The 25,473-nt window shown below is 39.6% G+C and overlaps 2 protein-coding genes and 1 long non-coding RNA gene across 6 annotated transcripts in view; 1 reads left to right on the top strand and 2 right to left on the bottom strand.

Annotated features, from left to right (window-relative positions):
• The window catches only part of LOC134555293 (uncharacterized), a 120,180-nt gene extending 94,925 nt beyond the window's left edge, over window positions 1–25,255 (top strand). For both annotated transcript variants that reach the window (XR_010081396.1, XR_010081397.1), the window contains one exon: window positions 25,132–25,255. This is a non-coding gene — a long non-coding RNA (uncharacterized LOC134555293). The remainder of the gene's footprint in view (window positions 1–25,131) is intronic.
• On the bottom strand, window positions 962–5,225 carry LOC134555423 (regulator of G-protein signaling 21-like). 2 transcript variants are annotated; one of them, XM_063406992.1, is made up of 4 exons: window positions 5,150–5,225; window positions 3,694–3,770; window positions 2,319–2,485; window positions 962–1,390 (listed from the first exon to the last, which is right to left on the bottom strand). In XM_063406992.1, the coding sequence occupies exons 1-4, from the start codon at window positions 5,158–5,160 to the stop codon at window positions 1,187–1,189; spliced, it is 459 nt and encodes a 152-aa protein (XP_063263062.1). In that variant the 5' UTR covers window positions 5,161–5,225; the 3' UTR covers window positions 962–1,186. The 2 variants fall into 2 exon arrangements, with proteins under 2 accessions (XP_063263062.1, XP_063263063.1); XM_063406993.1 differs by lacking the exon at window positions 5,150–5,225 and having other exon boundaries at window positions 3,694–3,891.
• Window positions 12,000–23,162, bottom strand: LOC134555289 (regulator of G-protein signaling 18-like). Of its 2 annotated transcripts, none has more exons than XM_063406783.1 (5): window positions 21,611–23,162; window positions 20,827–20,928; window positions 17,712–17,776; window positions 16,502–16,668; window positions 12,000–13,586 (listed from the first exon to the last, which is right to left on the bottom strand). In XM_063406783.1, the coding sequence occupies exons 1-5, from the start codon at window positions 22,054–22,056 to the stop codon at window positions 13,275–13,277; spliced, it is 1,092 nt and encodes a 363-aa protein (XP_063262853.1). In that variant the 5' UTR covers window positions 22,057–23,162; the 3' UTR covers window positions 12,000–13,274. The 2 variants fall into 2 exon arrangements, with proteins under 2 accessions (XP_063262853.1, XP_063262854.1); XM_063406784.1 differs by having other exon boundaries at window positions 17,712–17,773; window positions 21,611–23,159.
• Window positions 25,256–25,473: the final 218 nt, after the last annotated feature.

The following is a 25,473-nucleotide window of genomic DNA, read 5'->3' as shown; positions in this document are numbered from 1 at the left end:
AAACAGGGCAAGATTCCAGGAGATTCCTGCTCCTCAAAAGCATCAAATTAAAATTAAAGATTTTTTCCTTCTTGAAAAATCTTATTGCTATCTCTTGTATTTAGATTTTTTTCCATAGCAAAGATTATTTCTTCCCTGTATGTTTAAAAAGTATTCTTTCTTCAATACCATGACATAGCTCCACCCTTCATCTAAAAATGTGCAATAAATCCTCCAAGAGCAGTGAATTTGATCAGTGTGTGCATCTGTAGTCACCTGAAGATTGCAGGTTCCAATCATAACTTGCTGATTTGAGAGACGTCACTATGATTGAATCCTGATTTACATGTCTACTTTACCGCCTAAAACTGTTTCTTATGCCTACTTTTCTGCTTATCTGTATTTTATTGAAATGAAATTAGTAAATTAATTTCATTGGTAGCAATTAATGAAATTATTTCTTCATGAGTACATGGGGGGACAGTACCACCAATATATTTGGAAAAGCAAAGAAAATTAATGAATTGAAAATGTACAAAGGAAGATTTACTCAGTTGTGGTTTTCTTCCCAAATGCCTATGTAATTTAATAAACAAGACTTTTCAATAAAAAATTAAATTAACACAAAGAAACTTGAAGACAACTATACTATGAAAGAGTAATTTGCTCTGAATGCCAAGAACATTTGTTATAAAGCAGCTGCCTATTTAGTAAATATTATCATAGTGTGTTATCAACCACATTTCTACATTTCCTGTTTTGAATTAGTATAAAACGTACTTAAATTTTTTTGCAAGCTACAAATAAGATGACAAATGAAGGAGTAAATGTCTCAGTGTTCAAGTCTCCCAAAAGGGATTTATTTTGGAGGCCATAATTTTAAAGAGGAATCAAGAGCAAACAAGAAAACCAAAACATTCTGCTTAAAAACCTCAAATCTCTTAGAAAAATGAAGCAAACACTGAAAAAATAACAATGGCAAACCTTTTTATTAGGAAGGTAGCTCAAGCGTCTAGCATATTACATCCTACTGCTTGAACATGTCTCTACTGTTATTAGAAAGCATCATGTGCAATTTGTACTTAAACACAAGCAGGCACAGGTGATTCTTGAAAGTGGCTCCTGCAATCACTTTAACAATGAGTAATTATCTGTACTGAATTGCAATGGGAGACATTATCAGTTCCTAAAGCCTCAGTGGTTTTTCTCACAGAAATGGGAGCCATCTCTTCTGATTTCTGTCCTGGTGCTTCTTCACCAGTTCCTTGTACACTTCTGACCTCAGAAACCTGGGAAAAGAGTCCTTTGCCATGAGACAGTAGACTGAGCTCTGAGCAGCATCAAAGCAGCTGAGGGTGGGCTCGGAGATGTTCTGGGAGATATCATTTTTGGTGTGGAAGTCAATATTAATCTGTAGGAAGAAAGGAGCGTGAAAGAGGTGTCAGTTTGCTCAAAAAGCTTAGGTCTGTTTTCAGGCTGCATCTGAATTTCCTCCCAAATAACCCGACTGATGCAAATAAACAGGAAGCTCATCCCTTCCTTTTCTAGGTGACTGAATTCTTCATTTTATTTGGCTCTTAAAAAGATGGCATCACTGAAAAAAAGAAGGGAAAAATTTGCTTTTCCTTCTCAACTTTCTGCCAAACCAAATCCTATGAAGTACTGATTATCAAAGAGTAAATTAAAAGTGAAGGTACTCAGCATCATTTTAGATTTTGACCCTATGTATTTTTTAGGGAATTTTTGGTTTTTAACAATAATAAGATGAATTTCAATCATACGTAAGACATGGGGACATTTAAAGCACTCTTGCTAGCAAAGGCAAAAACATCAGTGTAAAAGTTTAAGGTGCAGAAAGTGAACAAAGATTACTAACCAATTAGTCTTTTCACAGTAAGCCTTTTTGAAATAATGATAAAATTGAATTCTGTGGTGGAATTGTTTGCATTCTCATGATGTCAAAAATACCTACACAAAAGAACAAATGCAATCATAACCCTACTAATACTCTGGGATCTTAAATATGGAAGAAATTGTGCTTAGTGCATTATGAAAAATGGTTAGAGAAAACAAATTATATTGAGCATAAACCTCCTTAAAACTTCAGGCAGAAATTTCAGAAGGTAAACTTATTCTCCATGTGGAGAATGTAAAGTGTAAACCATAACATCTTTGCTTCACAGAGTTGCACAAGGTGTTTACCTGGTAATGGACATGAAAATGGGAGTCACAGACAGGTTGAATTGTATTTTCTGTCATTCTGGGAGGTCTGGATCTGAACTTTCCCCACTTTGCCCCTATCCTCAGTACCCAAAGCACACACAGAAAAAAGTCTTTACCTCCTTTGGAGCATCAGCTTGGATAAAGTCAGAATAAATCTTCTGGGCTTTCAAGGCAATCTTGGTGGAGGATTTGGTTTTCTTGAAGTCCTCGCAAGCCAGCCAGAATTCCACATTCTCCTCACTGAACTCGGACTTCAAAAATGTCCGAAAAGCTGCTAGGCCCTCTGGGGAAAATGCATCAGATAGTGGGTGGAGGAAAAGTGAAAGGCCAGTGCAATTTATGTGTGTGTATACACATGTGTATTTATAGATACATATTTACAGTATGTGTATAGTGTAACCTATGTGTCTGTCACTCTTTTACAAGTCAGCCAGCACTCAATTTGAGAAACTGCTGCAGAGGAAATAAATAGGAGATTAAATTATAGTGCTGATAAGGGGATTACTAAAAGAGTGTTTCTGTGAGTTGCCAACCAAGGGTTGCTTCCAACAGCTGCCTGCTATGGTTTGGTCTCTTTAGCACTCGTACATTTGTTAAAAGGGGAGGCTGGAGGTTTTGGTCTTCAAAAGGATTTGTAGTGGCTGGGAAATCAGATATTTGAGGCTGACCCATGGGTTGAGGAGCAAATAGAAATGTAGGTTACATTGTGCTAATGTGTTCTCCCTCCAGCTGAGGTTCCCTGCCCAAATGGGATTTCCATCTCCTTGCATGGAAAGACTAAGACTTGGGAAAAAGATGGACTCCTTATTACTTCTTTGTTCCTCTTTTTATTTTTTTTTTCACTTTGAAGGGAAAAAATAAAACAAATAAAGCTTTATTTGGAAGAAACCATTTTAAAATGAATCCAGATCAGAAGCTCTGAGTAAAGAAAGTTGACAGTACCCAAATTTAATTGCGTTGGTCAAGTTAATACTATCCAGGAACAGTGTGGAGGCACTGTTACTGCATTACTGCAGGGAAATGGGGCAGGGGCAAGGAGATTTCCAAGCTGCATGTGGTTTGTGGTGTCAGGTTTATAGAAATGGCATTTCTAGGAGAAGTGACTTTAGAAATATCATTTTTTGTTTGACTGGAAGTCACTGCAGAACACACGTATTTCTCAGGAATACCTAAGAAAACATTTGTGGGTTTTTTTGTGTAAAAAATTATGAAAAATGAAACCATTGCAAGAGGAATTTAGCAGTTCCCTTAAATAAAAACTATTTCATAGCATTTCTGCCTGCCCTTCAGCACTGGCCAGAAGGTATATTGTGTTTGCAACTTGGACAAACCTCTCAGGACACCAGCTCACCCACCTTCAGCAGCAGCTCTGGCAGGTTCAGTGCTCGTGGGGAGCTGAACTGGAGAGCAGTGTGAAAACCTGGCAGAAACGTTTGGCAACTGGGATGACAAATGTTTTTAAAACATATCTATTTTTCCATCACTTCTTACCTTTATTGGCAAGTACTGTATCCACAGACTCAGACCAGGCCATGGTTTCCCCAGTGTTCGACCTGTGGAAACAACATCTACCCTTGAAAATAGCATTGTGGTCTTTGCCCTGTGCAGCCTGGGGTGGCTGAGAGCCTGCAGTGTGGCTGGCGGCTTGGGAGAGGGGCTCACCCACTCATCCTACCCTACTCACGGAAAAACAGGGATATTGGCACTGCTGACTTGATTTTTCATCCTGGGCATACTCGTAATGCTTGCACTTGGTGGAGCTCTAATAAACCATAGGAGAGGTAGGAATGTTCTAGAGAATGTACTGAATTTCTTCTAGAATTCAAATGTATTAGGCATTAATTTATATGGCACCTTTTGCTTGGAATGATTTGAATTATCTAAAATGTTACCAAGCTTACACTAGTAGGAAACATGGGCCTTATACAAGCTTCTCAGTGGTATAAATAATTGAGTAAATTCATAGTTTTGGCTCTTTCCCTGCAGCTTGCTGTAGGCTTCTGCTAGACATGAGGGCAAACACTTCGTTCTATATAAAATATTGCCAGCTTTCTTAAAAAAACCCAAGCAACAAAACCCCAAAACTCAGCACAAAAAATCCCAAGCATTCTCAAGTTCTGTAAAAAACATGTGATGTTCCAAAGGGAGCTCTGAGAGCTCAGCTATCAAAACCCTGCTCTCTGAATTATAGAGGCTGATTTGAGAACTGTGTTCCACAACCACTTCTCAGCATCACCAGTAATGGTATTTTCTAATTGCAAATTTATAAAGAGATCACATAACAGGGTCAGGATACTACCTGGCTGTACTTATAATTATTACAAGGTGTGGTGGCAGTGACACCTCAAAACAGCAAGCTTTTTTATGGCTCTCCATTTTCTTGTATCCAGAGTGCAAAAATTATATTTAAGCAAGAAAAAAATTGTGCATGGTTTTAAGTATATATAAACATATCTGCGAGGGAAGCTGGAGTGCAAATATAGTAAAACTGTGAAAACACAAATGAAAACTAAACATAGCATGATACTGTACTTTGTGAGACATCATATGATGATGGAATTAATCAGCAGAGAATTTTTTTTAGCAACAGTAAGAAACTTTTATCAAATATATAACAAATTGTCAGGATTTTTATTGAATGTTTATTAGCTTTCTTGTCAAGCAAAAAAGCAAAATGAAAGACCAGGATAAAAGCAGACAGTTTTGCTTGTTGTTCTTATGGGTAATATTAGTTGTTTTAATATTTATTCACCGCTCAGAGAGTGATCTCACTGACCATGTGGGATTTACTTGAATGGGAATGGCAAGCAGAATTGACAACAAGGAATCAAAACAGTCATATCCCCTTCAAAAGGGGAAGGAAAATAAAGGTGTACAGATTATTCGAACTTGGTCATCCTGTCACGTAAATCTCCTACAATTAAAATAGCCATAAACAGCAACTCACTTCACTGGCATTTTTTGTTCCACTGTTTGTCTGTCTGACTGTCTCAGGGAAGGCAGTTTCTTTTTCTGACTGATCTTCAAGCTGAAGGTAATGTGACAGCAGGAACAATACAGTTAGCATGTGAATAACCAAACAGGAAAATGAACATTGACAAATCATTTTCAACACTTTCTCTAAAATTATTTCTTTCAGAAACATGGCCTATTTTTAAGCAGTGCCATTCTCACCTAACAGTGGCCATAATACAAAAGGAGTGGGAGCAATGGCAATACACTCCTGCCCGGGGTCACATGCGGTGGAGCATGTCCAGAGAAGGGCAGGAGGTGGTGAAGGGGCTGGAGCACAGGTCTGATGAGGAGCTGCTGAGGGAGCTGGGGTTGTTTAGCCTGGGGAAGAGCCCCAGAGGGGACCTTATTGCTCCCTCGAAGTGCCTGAGAAGGGATTGTAGCCAGCTGCTGGTCTATGTAATTTGCCTCTTGATAATTACTCTTTCATCCTCAGCTCTTTGCTTCCTCTATATAACCCTGGCTGTCCCTCACTCTCCTGAACAAGCAGGCTTACTTATTGATGTCTTGCTTCCCTTCAAATCTTGTCCTGAGACCAAATCCTTTACTCAGATTACCCAGATTCCTGCTTCTCAATGTCTCTGCTTGCCATAAGCTTCCATTGGTTCAGGAACTGGGATCCCAGCTGTCCCAACTCACAGACTTAGGGATTTTTGACTTCTCAGTTGAAATATTTTACACCTAGTAGAGCAGCCTTAGGAATTTAGGTCCCATTTGATTTTCTTTTCTGGTACAGTCATGAGCAAAGCCGCCTCCTGCCTGCCTGAGAACATCTTTCTTATTTTAGCCATGTCCATCTTCTAAGGCCAGAAAGAAAAACCCAAGCATCACATGCCATGTTTCACCCTTAGCAATGTTAAGAGGTTATTCCTTATCCTTACCGTTTGTAGATCTGTAAAAGAAATTTCAGGCCAGTCTATTTAATGAACTTCACATGGGACAAAAAAACAGTGAATCTGGTCAATTGTGCTCCAGGAAGATGAAATCAGATGGAAAATGATATGGAGAGGTGCATTACTGGGACAAGCAAGAGAACTGAACTGTCTTGCAGGAGAAGAATGAAAGACCAGTTTGTCTCTAAGATGAAAGCAGAGAGGAGCTATGATTGCCCTCTGAATACAGAGAGGTAACCTGGTGAAAAAAAAATAACATAGTAGTTACATTGACAAAAGAAAAAACATATACAAACAGCCAGTGAACAAATTCAGACTGAAAACCAGATTAAGGTTTCACAAACTGTTGTTTTTTACAGTCTCCCAGTAGATTTTTTCCCTCTCTATTCCTCTGTACTTTGAAGATAGAACTTCATATATTTCTGAGAGTATTTTAAGTTGTTGTCTTCACCAATAGAACACTAGAAATGATTACCTAGGATGCCCTTTTAATCTCACATATTACTAAAAAAGATTCCTGGTAGCAAAATACGAATCCTTTCTGTAATTCCTTAGCTTTGCATCTGCTTGCTTCTAAACATTTTAGCAGAAGAATAGAAATGTTAATTATCATCCTGATTTTGTGCCATGATTCTTATTTCCAGAGTACATCTTGTGTGCCAGAGAGAAACAAAAGCCTTTCATGCATTGTGCTAGAGAAACTAACTTCAGCATCTTACAGCTGGAGAGAAAACCTTCAGCATCTGCACTGACATCAAATCCTTTGTGCCTAATTCAGTCCCAGGTTTGAACTTTGGTAAAAGGGAATAAACATAATACAAAATCCAACCGACATTTATCTGTGGAGCTTCTGGCTAGGCAGAGTGTAAACAGCTACAATTTCAATTTTTTAACAGTGTCATGCCAGGAAATTCAGTCCAGTTGTGAGGTCAGAGGTGACACTAAATTGGGCAACTCATAATTCTTGGCTGGCTCTAGTAATTTCTCAGTGTTTACCCTGTGTCTAATCCCAGTGATTCTACTATTTACCCATCTTAGAACTGTGGCCATAAAATGATTGATTTTGCTTTTCTCAGGAGATATTACGATTGTTGTATCACAGTTCCATTAACTCTTGTGAAACTATGAGAGGGAAGGTTGAGGATCTGTGCCTGTTTTTTCTTAATATCATCAGAAGATACACATTTCTTTCAAAACAAAATTCCAGGTATACATTTATTTCAAAGCAAAATTCCAGATAGTGTCACACATTCATTTTTAAAATTTCTGCCTGTTATGTAAATGAAGCAGATATGAACACCTCTTCAAGATTTTTCAGGACTGATGGATATTTTTCAAGTCTTAGCAGCCAGAGAACTATGCTAAAATCCAGGAATATTCTAGCACACACAATAACTGGCTGAAAGCAGTCAGATTGCTACTGCATTTTGTGGGGTACTGCTCACAATCCACAGAAGCACAAAGAGGCTGTGAGGGACTCATCACTGTACAACATTCTGTCAGTGACTGCTTGGTCTATGCAAGCTGAAAATATTTCAAGTGTGCAGCAGGGTAATAGAGTTATTGTGATATTTGTACTGGGACAACAAAAATAAGTTCACTAACCAAAGTTAAGCAGAGCCACTTCTTCGCATAGAAACCAGCTGGTTGTATTTCTCTGTACTCCCTCTGCTTGGAATTTAATAGTGTCTGGAAAGAAACTGATATTTCACTGAAATGTCATAAGGAGCGAAAGTGATCTTAGTATTAAAACAAATGCATCAGGTGCTTGTGCAAGTGTGTTGGCTGTTCTTCAGCCAACAAGCATCAAGCAAACTGAAGGAAATACAAATATGTAGTAGAGATGAGCTGGAAATTGCAGATAGAATTATTGCTAAACTTCTTGTGAATCTGGACCCAGCTGACACACACAGTTATAGCTTCAATTCACTCGTAGCTGGGACTGGACCTGCAGAATCACTCAGGCCCTTACCTGCTCAGCTAATTGCAGGGTATTTTTCTCTTTATCTGTCAGGCCTGTGGCTTAACCTTTCAGTAACTCTAAGGACTGGGCTATGGATTTCTGAGTCCTCTGCCTTTGGGAGAGCTGAAGCTCTAGGAAAGGGAATGTGGATCTGACTGAACATTTCTATCTTTGCCAATATTACTTGCTAAGGACCCCTGATTTATTAAAAATTTAAGTCTTCAGAACTTTTAGTCTCACAGCTTGACTTTTGCGAATGCTCACCTTTTGTTCTTTAACTATCTTTAGGCATTCGTTTTGCTGAATTATCTTCCTTTATGAAAAGCTATTGGCTGTTGAGGGGCATAAGACCTGCCAGTTTTTGTTCCTCTGACCTGGATACTAATCACAATAGACAGTCTAAAGCAATGCTACATATTCAAACCATTGGTTTATTGACCTAAGAAATCATTGCCAGTTACATATGCTCCTAAAAGGGCTGCCTTGCACTCACCTGAACACAAAGTGAGAAAAGCTCACACTCTTCGGTGGATGTGCTGCTGTTTCCCTGGATCAGGTTCAGTGGTTAATGCTCCTCAGCACCCGGCCTCTGTTAATTCCATTCCATGCAGAGCTTTGCTTGGGTAGTACAAGGCTTGTACAAGGTAACCCTCAGCAGAACAAAAAGTTAATGTTCTGCTGCCCCAAGCAGTCAAAGCCCAAGGGGACTTGAGCACATCCCTTATGCTGGGAGAAGCCAACATGATCCAAGCACTGCTGGCATCCTAAGAACATGGAAACTCCTGTCCCATGGGGATGCAAATACACCTTAATCACAGAATTATGTAAATACCCACCTTCCCACAGCACTGCACAGCATGGGCAACTCACAAAATAATTGATTTTTTTCCATATGAATAACTCTGTGGCACTCTTCAGTATGCCACAGGATTGTTTTGCATAAGAAAATGAGCTGTTATTTTCCACCCAAGCAAACTATGCCCTTCAGGTGAAATGTTTTGATTTCAAGAACAACCTGTCAAAATATTCTACACTGTTCTGGGCTCCTCATATTCAGGATTTCTAAGTGCTGTATAATCACAAACCTCCACTGGAGAAGAACTGGAAACAATTCTCAAGACAATATGCAACCAGGAAAATCTGGAATAGCATTAGCTGCAGAAATTTAAAATGAGGCCACAAAGCTGTGAAGAAACAAAGGTGTCTTAATTATGAGCAAATTTTATGGTGAAGAAATGAGAGTTCAGAGCTCTCCTTTTTGTTAGGCTTCAGCCTTATCTTCTGTCCTGCTTGAAAACTCTCAAATGGATGCTGTGGGATTGTGTTTCTTGCTAGTTAGTTTTAGTTACCTTTCATGGACAAGGCAATGGTAGAAGCTAGACTGTAAATTTTGGAGTCCAATAATTTCCTGTAAAGCATCAGGGAGAATTAGGAGGAGGTTACACAAACAGATCCTATTTAGGAAAGCAGAGAGAAATGCTTTAGTGTGAAACCAGAGGGAGCTTTTATGAGACCAGCCCTAAATGATCAGGGCACAACAAATGGAAGATAACAACACATTAACAAGAAAAAGCATAAAAATGGAAGCAAGCTTTGGTGGTAGATAGGAGAAATACATTTTTATCTTTGGCACAGAGCCACACAGGAGCTTAAAGGACATTTGATTGAGGCATTTGACTAAAATGCAAAGAACAGAGTGGGATCTGGGATAGGCAGCTGAGCAAGGCGTAAGTTCATGAGCATATGAATCACTGATGATAGGAAGATGATTTTCTGCAATTTTTTTCTCAGTTGAGAAAAAAATTGGCAGCATGTGTGGAAAGGAGAGGGAACTGCATTCAAAGCAGTAGCTAATTAAGGCAGGCTGAGCAGCTGGGGACAAAAGGAGAGGAAAATGATCTGCTGTTTGTGAGTCACTTAAAAGTTGTAGCATGTAAAAGCACATAAGAGCCATGTTATTGATTTCCTGCTTCACTGGAAGATGGCAATTGGCCTTCTTTGAGATTGTTTATCTTAGATTTCATTCTTGCTTCTTGTCTGTTGAAAAATCAGTCAGGTTGTCTTCTGTTCAATAACAAATCCACAGTCCAAAGATATTTGCTCCTGTATATTTCCACCTCCACCAAGTTAAACAAGAACAGCAGATGATAATTCAGCCATTTTAAAGCATTTGATTAGGCTGAAGTGTTGAAACAAGAGGCAAACCTTTGTGCCACACAAGTGGATTGTTTCCTTCATGCCTTGTGTCTTGAGATTTCACCTATGTAAGGAATAAAGTGCAATGTTTGGGTAGGGTAAATTATTGTGTTGACAGGAGGAATATTTTGGGAGCTCTTACTGAACCCCGAATGGCACATACAAATATAAAAAGCTGCTACATAAAACAATCCAATAAAAGTACTTTCCCAGCAGGCTTCCTATGTGTATTATTTGCATCAGAGCAGCTCAGTGAGAGGATTTACATAAGCATGGCATGGATTCTGCCAAAACTAGAGAAGCCTGACTGTGTTCTCTGGTACTACCCTAAGATTTGTGCTGTACATACATCCGTGCCAGGCCAGTCCTGAGTCTGATCAGTCCTGGAACAGCATCACAGACTCATACCAAATCCATGCCTAGTTCACCTTCAGGACTGCAGCACAGCACTAAATAGTAGAGTGTTCATTTTCTCTCACTAAAAGGAGCGTCTTCTAGAAAAAACCCTTTGCCAGATAATTATGTAATTTTGGTTTATCTTTGCGTCCTTTGCCTTCCTTTCTCTGCGTTTATCTTGACTTTCTTTTTACAGTAGTTCCCATGGCATTAGTCTGCTGTAAATTCAGCTAGGGTTCATAATTATCTTTGGAAAACACACATGCATAAATAGCTACCAGGAATATCTTGTTTGTTTTCATTATAAAACTCATAAGAGGGACTAGCACTGTCAGTACTGCAGACTGATGGGTTTGAGGAAGGCCTCCCTGGAGATAAGCAAAATTTTCCATGTGTCTGTGAAATGAAACAAAGGCACCTGCTGACTTCTGTTTATCATTGCAGACCCTTGTGACTAACAGCTGGCCTTTTGGTAACAAGAAAAAGTCTTACTCAAGTCTTACTATAGTTGCCATTTGGTTGGATTTTGGAACAGTATTAAATATATGTATTTTTTCATTTCTTTCCTTCATGGCAATCCATCCAAGATATGGATTCTCCACTGATATGAAGGGAAATAATCACACCAGGCCAGAATTTAGCTGCAAGTCCGTAGGTCTTATGTCTGTGTGGCAACAAACCCAGTGCCGACACTCAGGTGGGGCTGTTGTCAAATCTGTTCCCTTCCTCCAACAAGGATCCTAGTACATGACACAGAAACATGCAGATTTTAAATATCTGAGAACTGACATTCAGACATTGTTGGTGATACCAGAGAGTCCCTCATCACAGAATCCTCAAGGATGGAAGAGACCTTCAAGGTCTAGTCCAACCATTAACCTTCCCTTCCTCAGTCACCCCTAAGCCGTAGCCCCAAGGACCACAGCCCGAGGCCTCTTGAACTCTTCCAGAGACTGTGACCCCGGGCAGCTGACCCCTCCCTGGGCAGCTCATTCCAATGCCTGGCCGTTCCTTCAGTGAAAAAAACCCAGTGCCCAGGTCCTGACTGCTTTCATTGTCAGAAAGAGCCCGTGCCTGGTGTTTTGAGATCAGGGGAGGGTGATCAATAAACCAGCACAGATCACCACTACAAATGTATTTCCTCTCTGTTCACCAGGTAAAGGTAAGAGCTTGGATATGGCTCCAGGGTCGCTGTGGCTCAGCACATATCCGGGTGAGTTTGGATCTCTGTGCACTGTAACAGTTGTGGTAGTGATTACAGCTAGAATTGAACCCTAGGTGAAGTCTTCATATCTTCCTCATCAATGTACTGATGATAAATCAAATCCTGACAACTCTTTAAGCAGATCAAATTTATTGGAAGTTAATAAAGCAGACAGGGAAACCTGCAGATCCAGCAGCTCATATACACCCCAAATTAACAATGAACACAAAGTCCCATCTTCAGGAACTGCACCTCTTCTCCTTCACCACTTACAGAAAGGGGAGGGAAAGGGAGAAAGCTTAAATTCCACAAAAACCAACTTAATATACAAGTCATAGTTACAGTGTCCCTTCCTAAACTGAACCAAAGCTTAAGATTTTTAGAACTGCCCCAAGATTCAAGGTATGTCTCCATCAACTGTGAAAGAAAAGGACAGAATGACTGTGTGTGCTGACTACAAAAAAATATGTCTGTGATAGTAAAGAAATAAAAAAGATTTCTCCTTCCTCTTCTATAATCTATAGAGAGGATATTAATGACCAGTAGCACTGAAAGTTTCTCTGCCTGAGTCCAAGAGCTGTTAATTTTCAGACACATTTTCAAAATAAAAGGCACAAAAAAATTAGAACCAAGTCTAGTAACAAAGTTGGTATACCACAACTATTTATAAATAAAAGTAGCAATATTATATATATATATACACATTGACATGACCTGGTATTTAAGGATACACGCTGTGTTAAAATAGCATTCTTGGCCCTTTGTTGCTGCTCATTTAGTTGCAAAAAATTAGAATATATGTATTTGATGCCAAAGCTAATATATACAGCATAACTTAAAAATAGAGAACAGACATGTGGAATAAGAAAAGTGTACCCCAAAAAAATTTGATTGGTATTTTTATGTTCCTGTTAAAATAGGCAATGGCTACATTTAATTATAGATTTAATTATGCAGTGTCTTTAGTTAAAATTCATGTAACTTTGCATTATACCTGATAATGTTCTGTGTGTTTGACAGTATGAGAAAATATTGCAAATTCTCTGGCTTAGTGTAGGAAATATTGCAAAAACATAAATATGTGCAAAGACTGGATACAGAGGTTCTAACCTTGATGAAACTCTGGCCCAAATGGTACAGAACCAGGACACATGTTGGATAATACCAAATGGCATGTTTATGAGACATTTTTAAGTAGGAAATTCAAATTTTTCCCCCAAATCTGATCACATCTTTTGCCTGAGTTAAAAAAAGAAAAAAATTCTGTATGGAAATTCTGCGTGCTATGGCTTGCCAATGCGTTACCTACTTTTCTACAAAAGTGAGATTTTGCCCCGGACCTCTGACCTGGTGAAAGTGCATTTTATTTTGCTTAACCACTTATTCGCACCTGCTGAAGGTTTGGGGTTCAGAACACACGCGGGTTTCTGTGGGAGCTGGGGTTGAGGAGGGCTGAGCTCCGCTGTGCGCACACGGTGAAGTCCGGGCGAGTGCCCTGGAAATCGCTGATGGTGAAGGAGCGGGAGCGGCGGCGCAGGGGGGCACGGGCGGGAGCCCTGCCCTGCAGCAGGCCCAGGTAGAGAGCAGAGCTCAGGAAGCGCGGGTAGCTGTCCTGCTCCATCAGCCGGTACACCGTGCTCTGCGCCGCGTCAAAGGTGCCGCGCAGCGGCTGCACAATGCTCTGCCTTGTGACTTCCTTGGTGTGGAAGTCCAGGTTCACCTGGAGGAGGAGGAAAAGGGTGTGAAAAACGAGATTCACTTAGTAAAATTTAGAAGTTTAATAAAAATATACAAGTAGACAATCAGGAGACAATAAGAACAAAAGTATTCTTTTACAGGCGCCTGGGTACCTTCACACGGGATTTACCATGTGGGTACCCTGCTTAACAAAAGAGTCATCCCTTAAAAACACTAGTGTGTTGAATATTCATACATTACATATATGATTCAAACATTCCTTTCAAATCTTAGGTGTTCCTGTTTAATCTCAACCCCTATCTTCTCCCTACCATCCATAAATCTGGTCTTCCCATGGCTTCATTCAGTCACAGGGCTATGCCATAAATATTTTCTCAGCGTCTTTTTAGAGTCGTTGCTGCTATCTCTTATCAAGCTAGGATACTGTGAAAAAATCCTTTGTTTATCTTCTCTATTTCTTGAGCTAATTACAAAAGCATCTTTACATAACATGGTTTCTATTTCACCATTATTCTATAACCTAAAAACTACATTTACCATGTTACTAAAAGAAACTATATGAATACAGCATAACTTCCCAACATAACACATGGGATATTCATTTTAATATCTGCAAAAAGCCAACTATATAATATGCATTTATAACAAGGGTGTCTGTTTAATGCATGTTCGTACATATTATCCACAGCACTGATGCTGTACACTGGTGAAAGACTTTTCTGATAAGATGCCTTAAGTTCTAGCTTTCATATTTTCCAGATTCTGTGCTTCATTAGTGTGTAACTCGGAACTTCATACAGTGTTTGCAAGTTCTCCTCACAGCTCAGTCAGACAGAACAATCCTTTTCCAGCCCCAGAACCAAGGACACCATTGCACCTTCAGGCCCAAAAAGTGCAAACAACAGGGAATTGAGGAGAGCGACCTGGGAGGATGGGACTGCATCACCTGAAGCTGTAATGGGTCAATTAACCCCAATATGGAAATGGACCAAAACTTATAAAACTTGTGGAAACTCGTGACCCCTGGTCCATCTTAGGTGTAGCCTTGACTGGGCTCTTGTACTGCCCAAGGTGCATCCTTTGAAGGCCTTTGTAATAAATACCTGCTTTATTCCTTTAACTCTGTCTAGCCTCTGTTCTAGGCAGCCTCTCAAGGCATCAAGAAAACCTCAAATCCCCCATAAAACAAGATATCAACACCACAGAATTGGTGTATTCACCTTCAGTAATGGCTCTCAGAAAGTCTTCACAAATATATCATTGGTACCACGGAAAACTGGTGAAACAGAAGATAAACTCTGATACTTGACTAAAAGTTATTTTCTAACAGTGATCGCTGTACAGTTGCAGCTTCCCAGCTTTGCAATACCAAACTATTACAGATCTCCCCTGCTCTCAGTTAGGATTAAAGTAGTATTTGTTTCAATGAGTTGGCAATAGTGAATAGTTGGTTTCTGTGTAGTTTGGGGAAGGAAGGTGAGAAAATTCTGATAAATTTTTTTAAAAAATTTAAATGGGTCTCTGGAGGCTTTAGATTAGAAAAGCATATCAAAATGACTATTTATTCCATATGCTGCTGCATTCACTGTGGGTAATATTTAACAGTATAAGAATTTTAATTAAGTGACAGGCACTGATTCAAGCACATTATTTCAAAAAATAAAATAGAATATATATTAAAAAATTGTTGACCTAGTCAAAAAGTGACTTCTATAACGCTTTTCTTTTCCTCCCTGAGAGGCACCTGTCATTTCCATACAACTAATTGGAACAAATAGTCTAGATCTAAGAGCTGAAGGGCAATTAGTGATCAGAGAAGGGTCCACTCATCCAAAGTTTTATGATCCCATTGAACTGTAGGCTCTGAAATTTGTGTGTCAAAGAGTTCTCCTGCACAAGGAATCAGAGAAGAGGTGCAAGCTCCAGAGCTGTGTGGTCTCAGCTGAACCCAAGGGAGGAAGTAACACCAAAGCTAAATGTCCAGGGTGAACCACAGCACCCATGCTGCCTGCACCAAACTCAAGTATCAAGTATGGCAGAGAAAGAAATTGTTATGTTACTATGACTCCCCTGTCCTGTTCTCTCCTCAGCTTTCTTTCTGCTCATCTCTTTTCTTCCATCACTCTCAAGCATTAACAGTGTCAGCACCTGTTCCCTGTTCCCAGGGCTGCTTCCCCCCAAGGGCACACAGCAGGGAAAGGAATGAAAAGGGACATAAGTCCTTAAAAGTGGGCATTTCCTAGGAAAAGCAGATCAGAATCCTAATGCAATGGAATGCAGGTGGACACTACAACACTTTGCAATCTTTTCACTAAAATGAGAAACACACCTTTTTCACCCTTGTTACAAGGAAGCAGAAGTTAGTGTTTAACTTCCGCTATTCTGGCAAATAAAAAAAATACAGGTACTGGTAAGTGACATATTTGATCTGCTCATATGAGATAGAATTAAAGGAAATTGTAAGTCCAAAAGACCTATTCAAGAGGCTGCTTTTGATTTCACTGAAAAATTGATAATTTCCCAACCTGTTCGCCTCCTTCTTAGGGCAGGCAAAAAATATTTCTTTTGTTCATTTATGAACCTTTTCTAACACACTTCAGTAAAATGAAGAAGTTGGAAATATGAAAACTTTTTTCATTCTTAGGATACTAAAAAAAGCCTTAGTGTTGGTGAGGATTGTGATATCCACATCGTTTTGTGTTGACAGTTACATACCAAGGATATACAATTGGAGATGGAGGGTGGAAAAGGGATAGGGAGTCAAGCAAGACAAGTCCATGCTCCTTCCAGAGTTTTGCCTTTATGAAAGCCTTCTTATGTCAGGGGACTGTAGGATCAGCTCTTGAAGCTGTTTCTGGGCATGCACTTCTTAAAAGCAGATTACACCAGATGCAGTTGTGTCAATCAAACACTGTGTATAATGAGGAAGGTCTTTACCTCTCTTGGAGCATCTTTCTGTATGAATGTTTCAAAAATGGTCTTGGCTTTTGGCAGAAGTTCATGTGCACTTTTGCTTTTCTTGTAATCCTCACAGGCTATCCAGAACTCAATGTTCTCCTCACTGAACTCAGTTTTCAGAAACTTTGTGAACACATCCAGCCCAGCTACAAAAGGGAAAGTTGAATTGCATTAAAAATATATATCATTGTCAGACAATTACTCTTTCAAAGAATCTGTGCTAGATAGTAAAATATGTTTTGCTCCCTTGGAATAATACCACATAACCCAAGACACCACGTTACAGATAATTATCTTAAAATACATAAATGTTTTAAAAGAGGTGCAGTTTCTCCATTATGATCCTGCAACTCTCATTACAGAATTCTCAGCATCAGTAAAAAAAAATGCTACCAAGATCTCATAAATTTAGCAAAAACATTAAGCAAAACATGTGGGAGTATGTTGAAGTGGTAGACTTTATTCCAGCTGAATATCAATTTAGGTTGATCAGAAGACTATTTAAATCTTTGCTCATAAGTTAATTATTCCTCAGCAGCAGTTTGAAATGGATAGCTTTCAGCATCTCTATCATTTGCTTTGCCCTGCTGTTATTATGCTGAGGGTATTTTCTTTCCCAAGTATACTTCATCTATGGAAGTAATGCAATTGTGTGAATGTGAACTGTTCAAGGAACAGATTTGAAAAGCACACAGTGTCCAGCACTGTAGCAGAAACATATGTGTGCCCCTCCAAAATAAAGGCAGGAACATATGTGCATTTGATAATTATGGGAGCAGCAGGGCCTCTCAAATGATGGCCAGCTTGGATGCAGTCACTGGCTTAGAAACAAACTCTGTCAGGAGTGACAGTGTCTTTTCTTAAGTACATGAAACATATGCAGTCAGGATTATTTGAGCAATATTCAGATTAAATGCTCCTGTTTACTGAAGGGATTCTTTGCTGTCTGCTATGTTAATTTGCTCAGTAAAATACCAAACTCAAAAATTATTTTAAACTATTTTCACAAGCTGACAGCAAGCTATAGCCTAAGAAGACAAGGAGAGCAGGAAACACATGCTGCTATAAGTGATCCATCATACCTAGTTTGAGTAACTGCCACATCTATTTCAGGGCATAACTGGATTTTATAATTTTCCATCAGTTTTCCATCCCAACAGTCTGCATGGAGAGAGAAAAAACCACTGACCTTTCTCAGAAAGCAGTTTGTCAAAAGACTCTCCCCATTTCACTGCTTCTTCAGGAGACACACTGCTTAAGAAACAGAAAGGAGTTTTGAAGAATTGTGCCTACTGTGCATTTAGGAAGCTGTGTAACACACATCATCTGTTACCACTGTGGCTCAGGCCTGATTCACAAAGCCTTTGATTAGATCACGTCACTAAGGGAGATAATTCTCTTAGGGACTTCAGGAACATTTGCTTTAAATCTTTCCTGACATTTTTTTCCTGCAGAGTTATACTCTTCTCTTTTTATAAAAACATCAGAGCAGAGGTTTTTTTGCTGTTGTATTTGTGTTGTCCTACTAATCTTTAAGGGAATTAAGACCATGTAGCATGGTAAAACCCGTAAGGGAAGAAGGTCTCGTCAGTTATTTAAACTTGAGGTACTCATGCAGAGATGTGGTTTTGAATATGCTCACTCTGAGGCCATTACCACAGTCTGCTTTTAATGAAATATGCAGAATTCTACAGCCTGAAGACAAAATTGTAGTAATATGGTTTAGGTGTCAGTCTTACAGGGCAACAGCACATCTAGTCTGGTTTGTTTACCACAAACATTTCAAATGCCATGTTATTCTGAGACACTGTGCCTCATTTATAAAACTCCTCATATTCTTCCTCAAGTATGTCAAGTTACATGCATTTCACTTTGATTTCAAAAAATCTGCCCTAGGAAACAGCAGAGAACGGGGGACAATTTTTATCAGTTGCTTTGTGGATATGAATGTTTAGAACCATTTTCATTCCAGGGCAAATCACAGGACACTGAAAGTATCAATAAGTGACTGGTCCAGGATTAGTTGGTCAGATCAACACCTTATGGACTGAACATTTCTGGAATGTGATCCCACTTCCTCATCAAGGCTTGCTGTGCTGTTGTCTGCTTTACACAGTTTGGGCTCTCTTGGCAAAACCTGTAGGCATATGAAGTTTAGAAAAGGAAATTCCAATCTTTTTGGGAAGGAATTTAAGCCAGTAATGACCGTGGGTTTTCACAAAACTGAAAAGGAGGAAATTTTTTCCTAAAATTTATTTTTATTTTAATAAGTGTCACGTGTTTCATAGCTGAAGTTATTGCTTGCAGAATGAAAATTTTAACTAGGGAGAGGAGAACAGAATGTGAGGAGAGGTACAAATGCTGGAGAAATGAAATTCAGGAAAGCAGGGGCATTCTGGAGTCAGGAAAAACAAGACCTCACTCCCTTATAGAGTTCATTATGAGAATTACAGTTTTGAGAATTCCAAAAAAGTACAGTGGACTCTGTCAACTGCAGGTTCCTGTACCTACAGAAATTGTTTTGGGCACAGTGAAAGATAAAGCCTTATGACTTCAGTCCACATACTAAGTCCACAAAGGCATGGGATGCTGGAGAGGATCTTTGCTGGGTTTAGAAACTCCCATGGTGACTTTCTGTTTCTCCTTCAGCATCTGCAACAACCCAGGGAGCCTCACAGACCCCCAACACCTGAGTGCAGCACTGAGCTTGTGCAATAATTGACAGAAACCAAGATTTGTTCAGCTTTGCCACTTTCTAAATACGAGAAGAAACTAATTTAAATTAACAGATACATATTTAAACTAAAAATGAACTTTTAAACTAACAGATTAACTTTTCTATCACACCAATTTCCATCTTCAGTGTTTCATAAAATTCTCTTTCTACTTATTTTAGTAACTCTGTGTGAAAAAGGGAAATCATAAAAGCTAAGTAGATCACTTAATAATTTTCAAACTATTATCTCACTTCATTATTTGAAAAAGAATAATTTTTTTTGTTTGTATTTTTTCCATTTTTGACAAATATAATTGCCACTTTAATCCAAATATAAAGACCAGCAAAATCTACAAGTTTCTCTTCCATACAAGAACAGTCAAATCTCTGTTAGTCAGGCACCAGCTGAGAGTAACATGGTAAAATACAACTGAGGCTGATTGAGGAAGTGATGGTATATTAAAAGGGGGAAATTCTTCAGCAAATTGTACTGCTCTGAAAGTGTTGTCTCACAGATTGTAGGAATGCAGTGAATGGCTGTACTTTGTATTAAATGCCTGGGGTATATGAGCCATCCAGCACTGCCTGCATGCAGGCAGCTCTGCTTTCTCTTTACAGATGCAATCTTAGAATGGTTTTACATGTCTGCAACCAGGATATCTCAAAATGTGAGCAATAAACACTGGCCTGGTTATCCAGATGCACCCAAGGGAATGTTTAGATACCCCCCTCCCCAGCCACTTCTCCGTGGGTTCTAGAAGCAGAGTTTGGGCCCTTGGGTGATCTCTAGCATGTGCTCACTGATTAAAAGGGCTTGTAGAAGCAGCTCTGGTCAAAGCAGGCAGCTTCGTCTTGAAAGTGGGAACTGCTGGACCAAGACAAAAGGCTGTGGAAAGACTGAAGGGTTCTGGAGTGATTTGTGGTGGAAAGAAAGGGCCAGTACATGTTTTAGGCCATGATGTTGCAGAATTCTACATATTCCTTCTTTTTAGGCAGGACCTACAAATGCAATTCTTAATATATCAGTGAGATCTTGGTACTCCATTGATGTGAGGAATTGAACTCTTATGGAAGTCAGCAAACCCAAGATTATACCCTGCATCCTTATGGTAAATACTAAGGACAATACTACTAAGGTGGATGACTTTTGGAGACAAGAGTATTCAACCAATTACTTGCAGTCACTGAGGAACTCTACATTCAATATTTAACCCACCTATGGCATTTGTACATTACAGAAGTATTTGGAAAACCTGCTTTGCAAGGAGCTGTATGATTTTCCTGCAGGCTGCATTTCTGAGTTGATTATTGCTCTGTACAGTTAGTGGACTCCTACCAAGGCTGCTGGCACAAGGTTTAAACCTCTCTGCAAGTGTATGGGGACCAGTGCTGTGAAAACAGCTGCTGATTACCTTGATGCATACCAGGTAATTCTGTAGTGTTTGCATGCTTGGGTTGCACTGACAACTGTTCAAAGTCTTACCCTGCCCAGTCTGAACATACACACATGGCCACAGGAAACATCCTGAGTCACACAGGTGCTTCTTGGAAGGAATCCCCAACCACCTCAGTCTTTTACAATGTTTACCTTGCTGCTTTTTTCAGGTTTCCAGGTTTGCCAAGGTGATCACCTTCATGGAATTCAGGTTTCTGCAGGAGCAGACTCAGCCTATTTCTCTTCTGCTTAGCTCTACAACAGAATTGGAGTAGCTTTTCAAGAAACATTGTAGAAAGTTGGTCTTTCCCTCTAAAGCATTCTCTGCTTCTGCATTATAGTTCTCCCTATTTTCACTTACAGTAATGATGGTGTTACTTCTCCTACATATATTATTCACATTAGTGTTTTTCTCTTCACAGCTTAGCACAAATTTACATATGAAGCACTGGCAAAGAAAAATGGAAATATTTTTATTTTCAGCATCCTTTTAATTTATTTTAAAGACAAAGGGACCAAACTTCCCATTAGAGAATATAAACAGTTGGCTCAGCATCTTCTACTTCTAATGTTTCACAAAGAAAAAAGGAAGTATTGTTTCCTGTCATTTGAAATTTTTGAAAAAAGCTTTCCTGGATCATATTCAGGCTTTAGAGTAGCATTTCTCGGAACTTCTTGCAACCTCTCTTTCTCAGTATTTTTAGATCATTAATTTGATTTGTTTCTTGTCCTCAAAAAAAATAAGTGTTCTTTGAGATAGCTCTTCTTAAACAGTTAATATTTTACACATACATTTTCTAGGATTGCAGTTCATGAGTTCTCATAAATATGTCAAAAATTAATTAGCTGTGTTCTAAATTCACCCCCACAAGCTATGCTGGAAGAATCCTCCATGTAAACAGAACACTCCAAGGGTCAGCATGACCTGAACACTTACCCAGGCTTGCTTGCCTTCTGTGGGTCTTCCTTAATCTCTGATTTCATGACTTTGTAATAGGGTTTATCCTTCGAAGCAGAAATGTTGAGTTGGGGGAGCAAAAGAAGTGGGTTCTCCATCTTCCTCTCAAGAAGCTTCCAGCAAGGTTCCCTTTGCTCCCTTGCCCCAGGTCCACACTGGCTCAGGCTCTCACATGCTGCAGCAGCCTGGGCTGCCCCGGCCAGCCCCAGCCCTGTGTCCAAGAGGGGATGGCAGGAGGTGGCTCTGCCCACACCAAGGTGTAAGGGCAGCTCTGGCTGTGCCCTCGTCACTTGGGGAAGTGACAGTGCAGTTCCGCAGGGCTCGCACCACAAACCGCAGCCCAGAGCGGCGGCTGCGCACAGCTCAGCTCCTGCTCGGCGTGGGGTGAGACCAGCCTGTGCTCCCAAACACCTGTACACACCCATGGCTCCTAAAATTAACCTTCATGACAGTAACGTCATGTGAAATGACATACAACCTTATCTTCAGCTCCCTGAGGCAGCCCATCCACCCTCAAGCTGCCCTCTGCAGCCTCAGTGCCAGGTGCTGGACACAGTTCCATCCACAGCACGCTGACTTCAAACTCAGAGCTTCTCAGCGTCTCCCCCAGGCTTCGGCTGATCAATCATTTGCAATATTTGCAAGCAGATATTTTAATTTTTGTATCGTTCTTCAGAAATTTCAACCACCTGCTTCTAATTTCCAGTTTGTCCACTAAGTGATCCCTCTAACTTCTCTGTCTGTGGATTTAGTTTTGCTTGCAACCTCCCACCCAGGATAGAAAGTCTTTTGTCACTGTTGCTTTAGGGACAGCTGAATGAAGCGACACAGACTCCAATCCCATTGGAGGGCATATAGCAAAGTTTCTTTAGAAGTCATATCTTTTATAGACTGTATGGGCACAGCTGGACCTGATTGGTCCTTCAATCAACACCCCTCACCATCACTGGCTAATTAGAAACTACACTCTTTTGTAAATATCTTGCAAATAACAACATTGCACAGCACGAGGTGCAAGGATTGTTCTAATTCCTTCACTGAGCTTTTCCACAGCTCCCCAGACCAATGTATGGAAAAGCTATTTGACTTTCTCTTGAAGATTTCTCTCTGACCAGACTGTCAGCATCCACAGTCTTTACAGAAAAAAAAACTGTGGATTTTTAAATTTTATTTTGTTACTAAATAACCAAAACTTCTCATTTCAGTTTGCATAAGGCAAAAGAGTACTAATCTTTGGAGCTGATCAGCACAAATTACCTCTTCACATACAAGTGTGATGTCAGTTAAGTTTCTTGGGTTTAAATTCAGTTTCTTTTGGAGGTGTCATAGGAATAATGCATCTAATCAAGAAACATTTCCAGTGTTAGCTGCATGAGGCACTGGAAAGGGTTAAAATAATGCAGTAGTTAATTGATTAAGAATTAAATAGTTCTCATGTTTTTAATGGCAGTGTCTCATTTTGATTTCTCAGGTATGACACTGAACTTCGAGGAGAAGACATGACCTCATTACCCCTCATAATTTTGTTGTGTTTTACTTACATAGGTAGTTCTGGTGGAGTCTCGCTGTGGCCTTTTTCTTGTGGAAATGAGGAGGATGGGAATGGGAGATACTAATATTCAAAACAAATTAAAAAGAATGTAACTCTGCTAGGAATCTAAATTTGTGAAACATTAAAAGAAGACAAAGATGTTACCTATCATTATTTTGTTTTTAAGAATAAAAAACTGAAAAACTGTCATGTACTACATGTGTGTTACAAATTTTAAAATCAGACTGAATGGGAAACACTGCACTTATATGCCTTTTACAGATAGGTAAATAATTATAGACTGCATGATTTTATTTCACTTTTCTGCAATAGTGGTGGTCACGTGATTCTTTTTTACCTGTTATGTGTATAAAGCACTGCCTGTGCTCATCTGCCATAATTTTACTACCTGCTGATTTCACCTCTCAGAAAACATTTTTAATCTAGCCTCCACAGTCCACCCAAGATGGTTGAAGAAAGATTTGCAATGTGGAATATAATTCAGAAGTGAATTATGAGTGGCCACTCTGCCAGGCAGTGTCTAGATGCGGATGAGCAGCTGTGTCCCCTCTTTCAGCACCCACCAGCCATGGGCCTGTCCAACTCACTCTTCAGTGACCCTAAAGGGGTTTTGTGCCTTAGATGCTTGAATTATTCCTGTACTACACTGCAGCAATCATGTCAGTCCTGACTGCAGCAGTGTGCTGTGCACCTAATGAGAATCCACTTGGAAATCTGGAGGATTGTGGAGAGGGAGGGAATAATCCCAAACAATCTTTCCCACACACACACACACACCGCCCCCACCCCCCCACCCCCCCATTAATAGAAAGCTAATATTAAATCTAGGCCACGAAGCAGCCAAATTGCCTCCAAGTCAGTCTGTGTTAAGTCAGCACTGCTGCTGGTGCTAATGAGCATCCCTGTTTTGCACCGTAGGCTACAGTAGTTATAGCAACAGTATGAATGACCCTGTAAATGCTTCTGGGCTATTTTGGGTGCTGCAAGATGACGGTATAGGAAAACAAGTTATTTTAAAACCAGAAAAAGCAGACCCAGAATATTATGTTGATGACATGACTAGAGATCTAGAAAGCTCTAAAATAAGTTTGTGATGAGAACTAAATGTTCTGATTCCCAACTGTTTCTCTAAACACTGAAATATATTCCCAAATCTGTTGGGAAGGAGACTATGGATTTTTAAATCCTCAAATCAAGATTCTCTCTGAGATGTGAGAACAATATTGAGTTAATGTTCTATTACTTGTAGAAATACAGTTTTCAATGGTTAGATGAATACTAAATGTCTTTCATAACAATCTTCATGTGACACAAAAGTCAAATTGAATAGAGCATAAAGTGCAGGATGATGAGGTGATGTCCTGATGCTTTGGACCTTCTTGTTCGTTGGCTGAAAATGTCTGCACTGGCTTCTGTTGGTGCTTGATAAGGTCCTGTCACAGCTGATGATCAGGTCACACTTGATTTGTATAGACACAATAGCTGCCCTCCGTGAAAGGAATATTGACTGACAGTGTTAGCAACAAGGGCATCGTATTGCACACGGAGAATGTCATGTTTCCTTTTTACAGGGAGTCTCTAAGAGATTCAGGCTTTCAGTCCAGCTGAATAGAAATGCAGCCCCGACTGAGCTGTACAGCTCAGCACAAAGAGATGGAGCACAATGGGAAATCCTCCTTTGTTAGTAATCCCACTGCATCTTTCTCCAAGCTCTTTTTCTTACTTCCCAGGTAAATGTGAACTTTGCCTCCTCTGTTTCCATTCTCATGTTCTGGTACTGCCCAGGTTCCGCCACAGCCGAGCTCCAGCACTGTTCTTACCCAAATCCAATCTTACCAGTATGACTTTTGTCGGGTTAGGTTTGTGCTGAAGGGAAGCAATTTTCATGTTTATGAGCAGAAAAACAAAAAACCGGAACCAACAGTGTTTTTACTGTTTCTTCTTTCAGGAAGAAATAAGCACGGAAAGAGACTTCACTGAAGAGCATGGGCTGAAAACATGATTTCCCATATTTCTTTTTCATGTAAAGACATTTGAAGACTTGAGAATTAAAATTACGTGTTTTGAATTAATCTGGTTTTAATTAATATTTCTGTTCTTCAGTCACTTCTGACCCATATATCATGCCTCAATATTTATGTTGCTTATTCCTCATTGGAAACTATAACTGAACCTAGAATTAAATGATAATATGATCCAAGTTATGGTTGGTTTTTTTAATCTCTTCCCCACGAAGCAAACCCAGAAGGAAAAGAGATTTATTGGAAATGTCAAGTAGAGGAGCTTGCTG

Source organism: Prinia subflava, chromosome 10, assembly GCF_021018805.1.
Source record: "Prinia subflava isolate CZ2003 ecotype Zambia chromosome 10, Cam_Psub_1.2, whole genome shotgun sequence".
Classification (NCBI taxonomy): domain Eukaryota; kingdom Metazoa; phylum Chordata; class Aves; order Passeriformes; family Cisticolidae; genus Prinia; species Prinia subflava.
The sequence above is the reverse complement of the archived record's forward strand: the minus strand, read 5'-3'. Positions and strand labels throughout refer to the sequence as shown.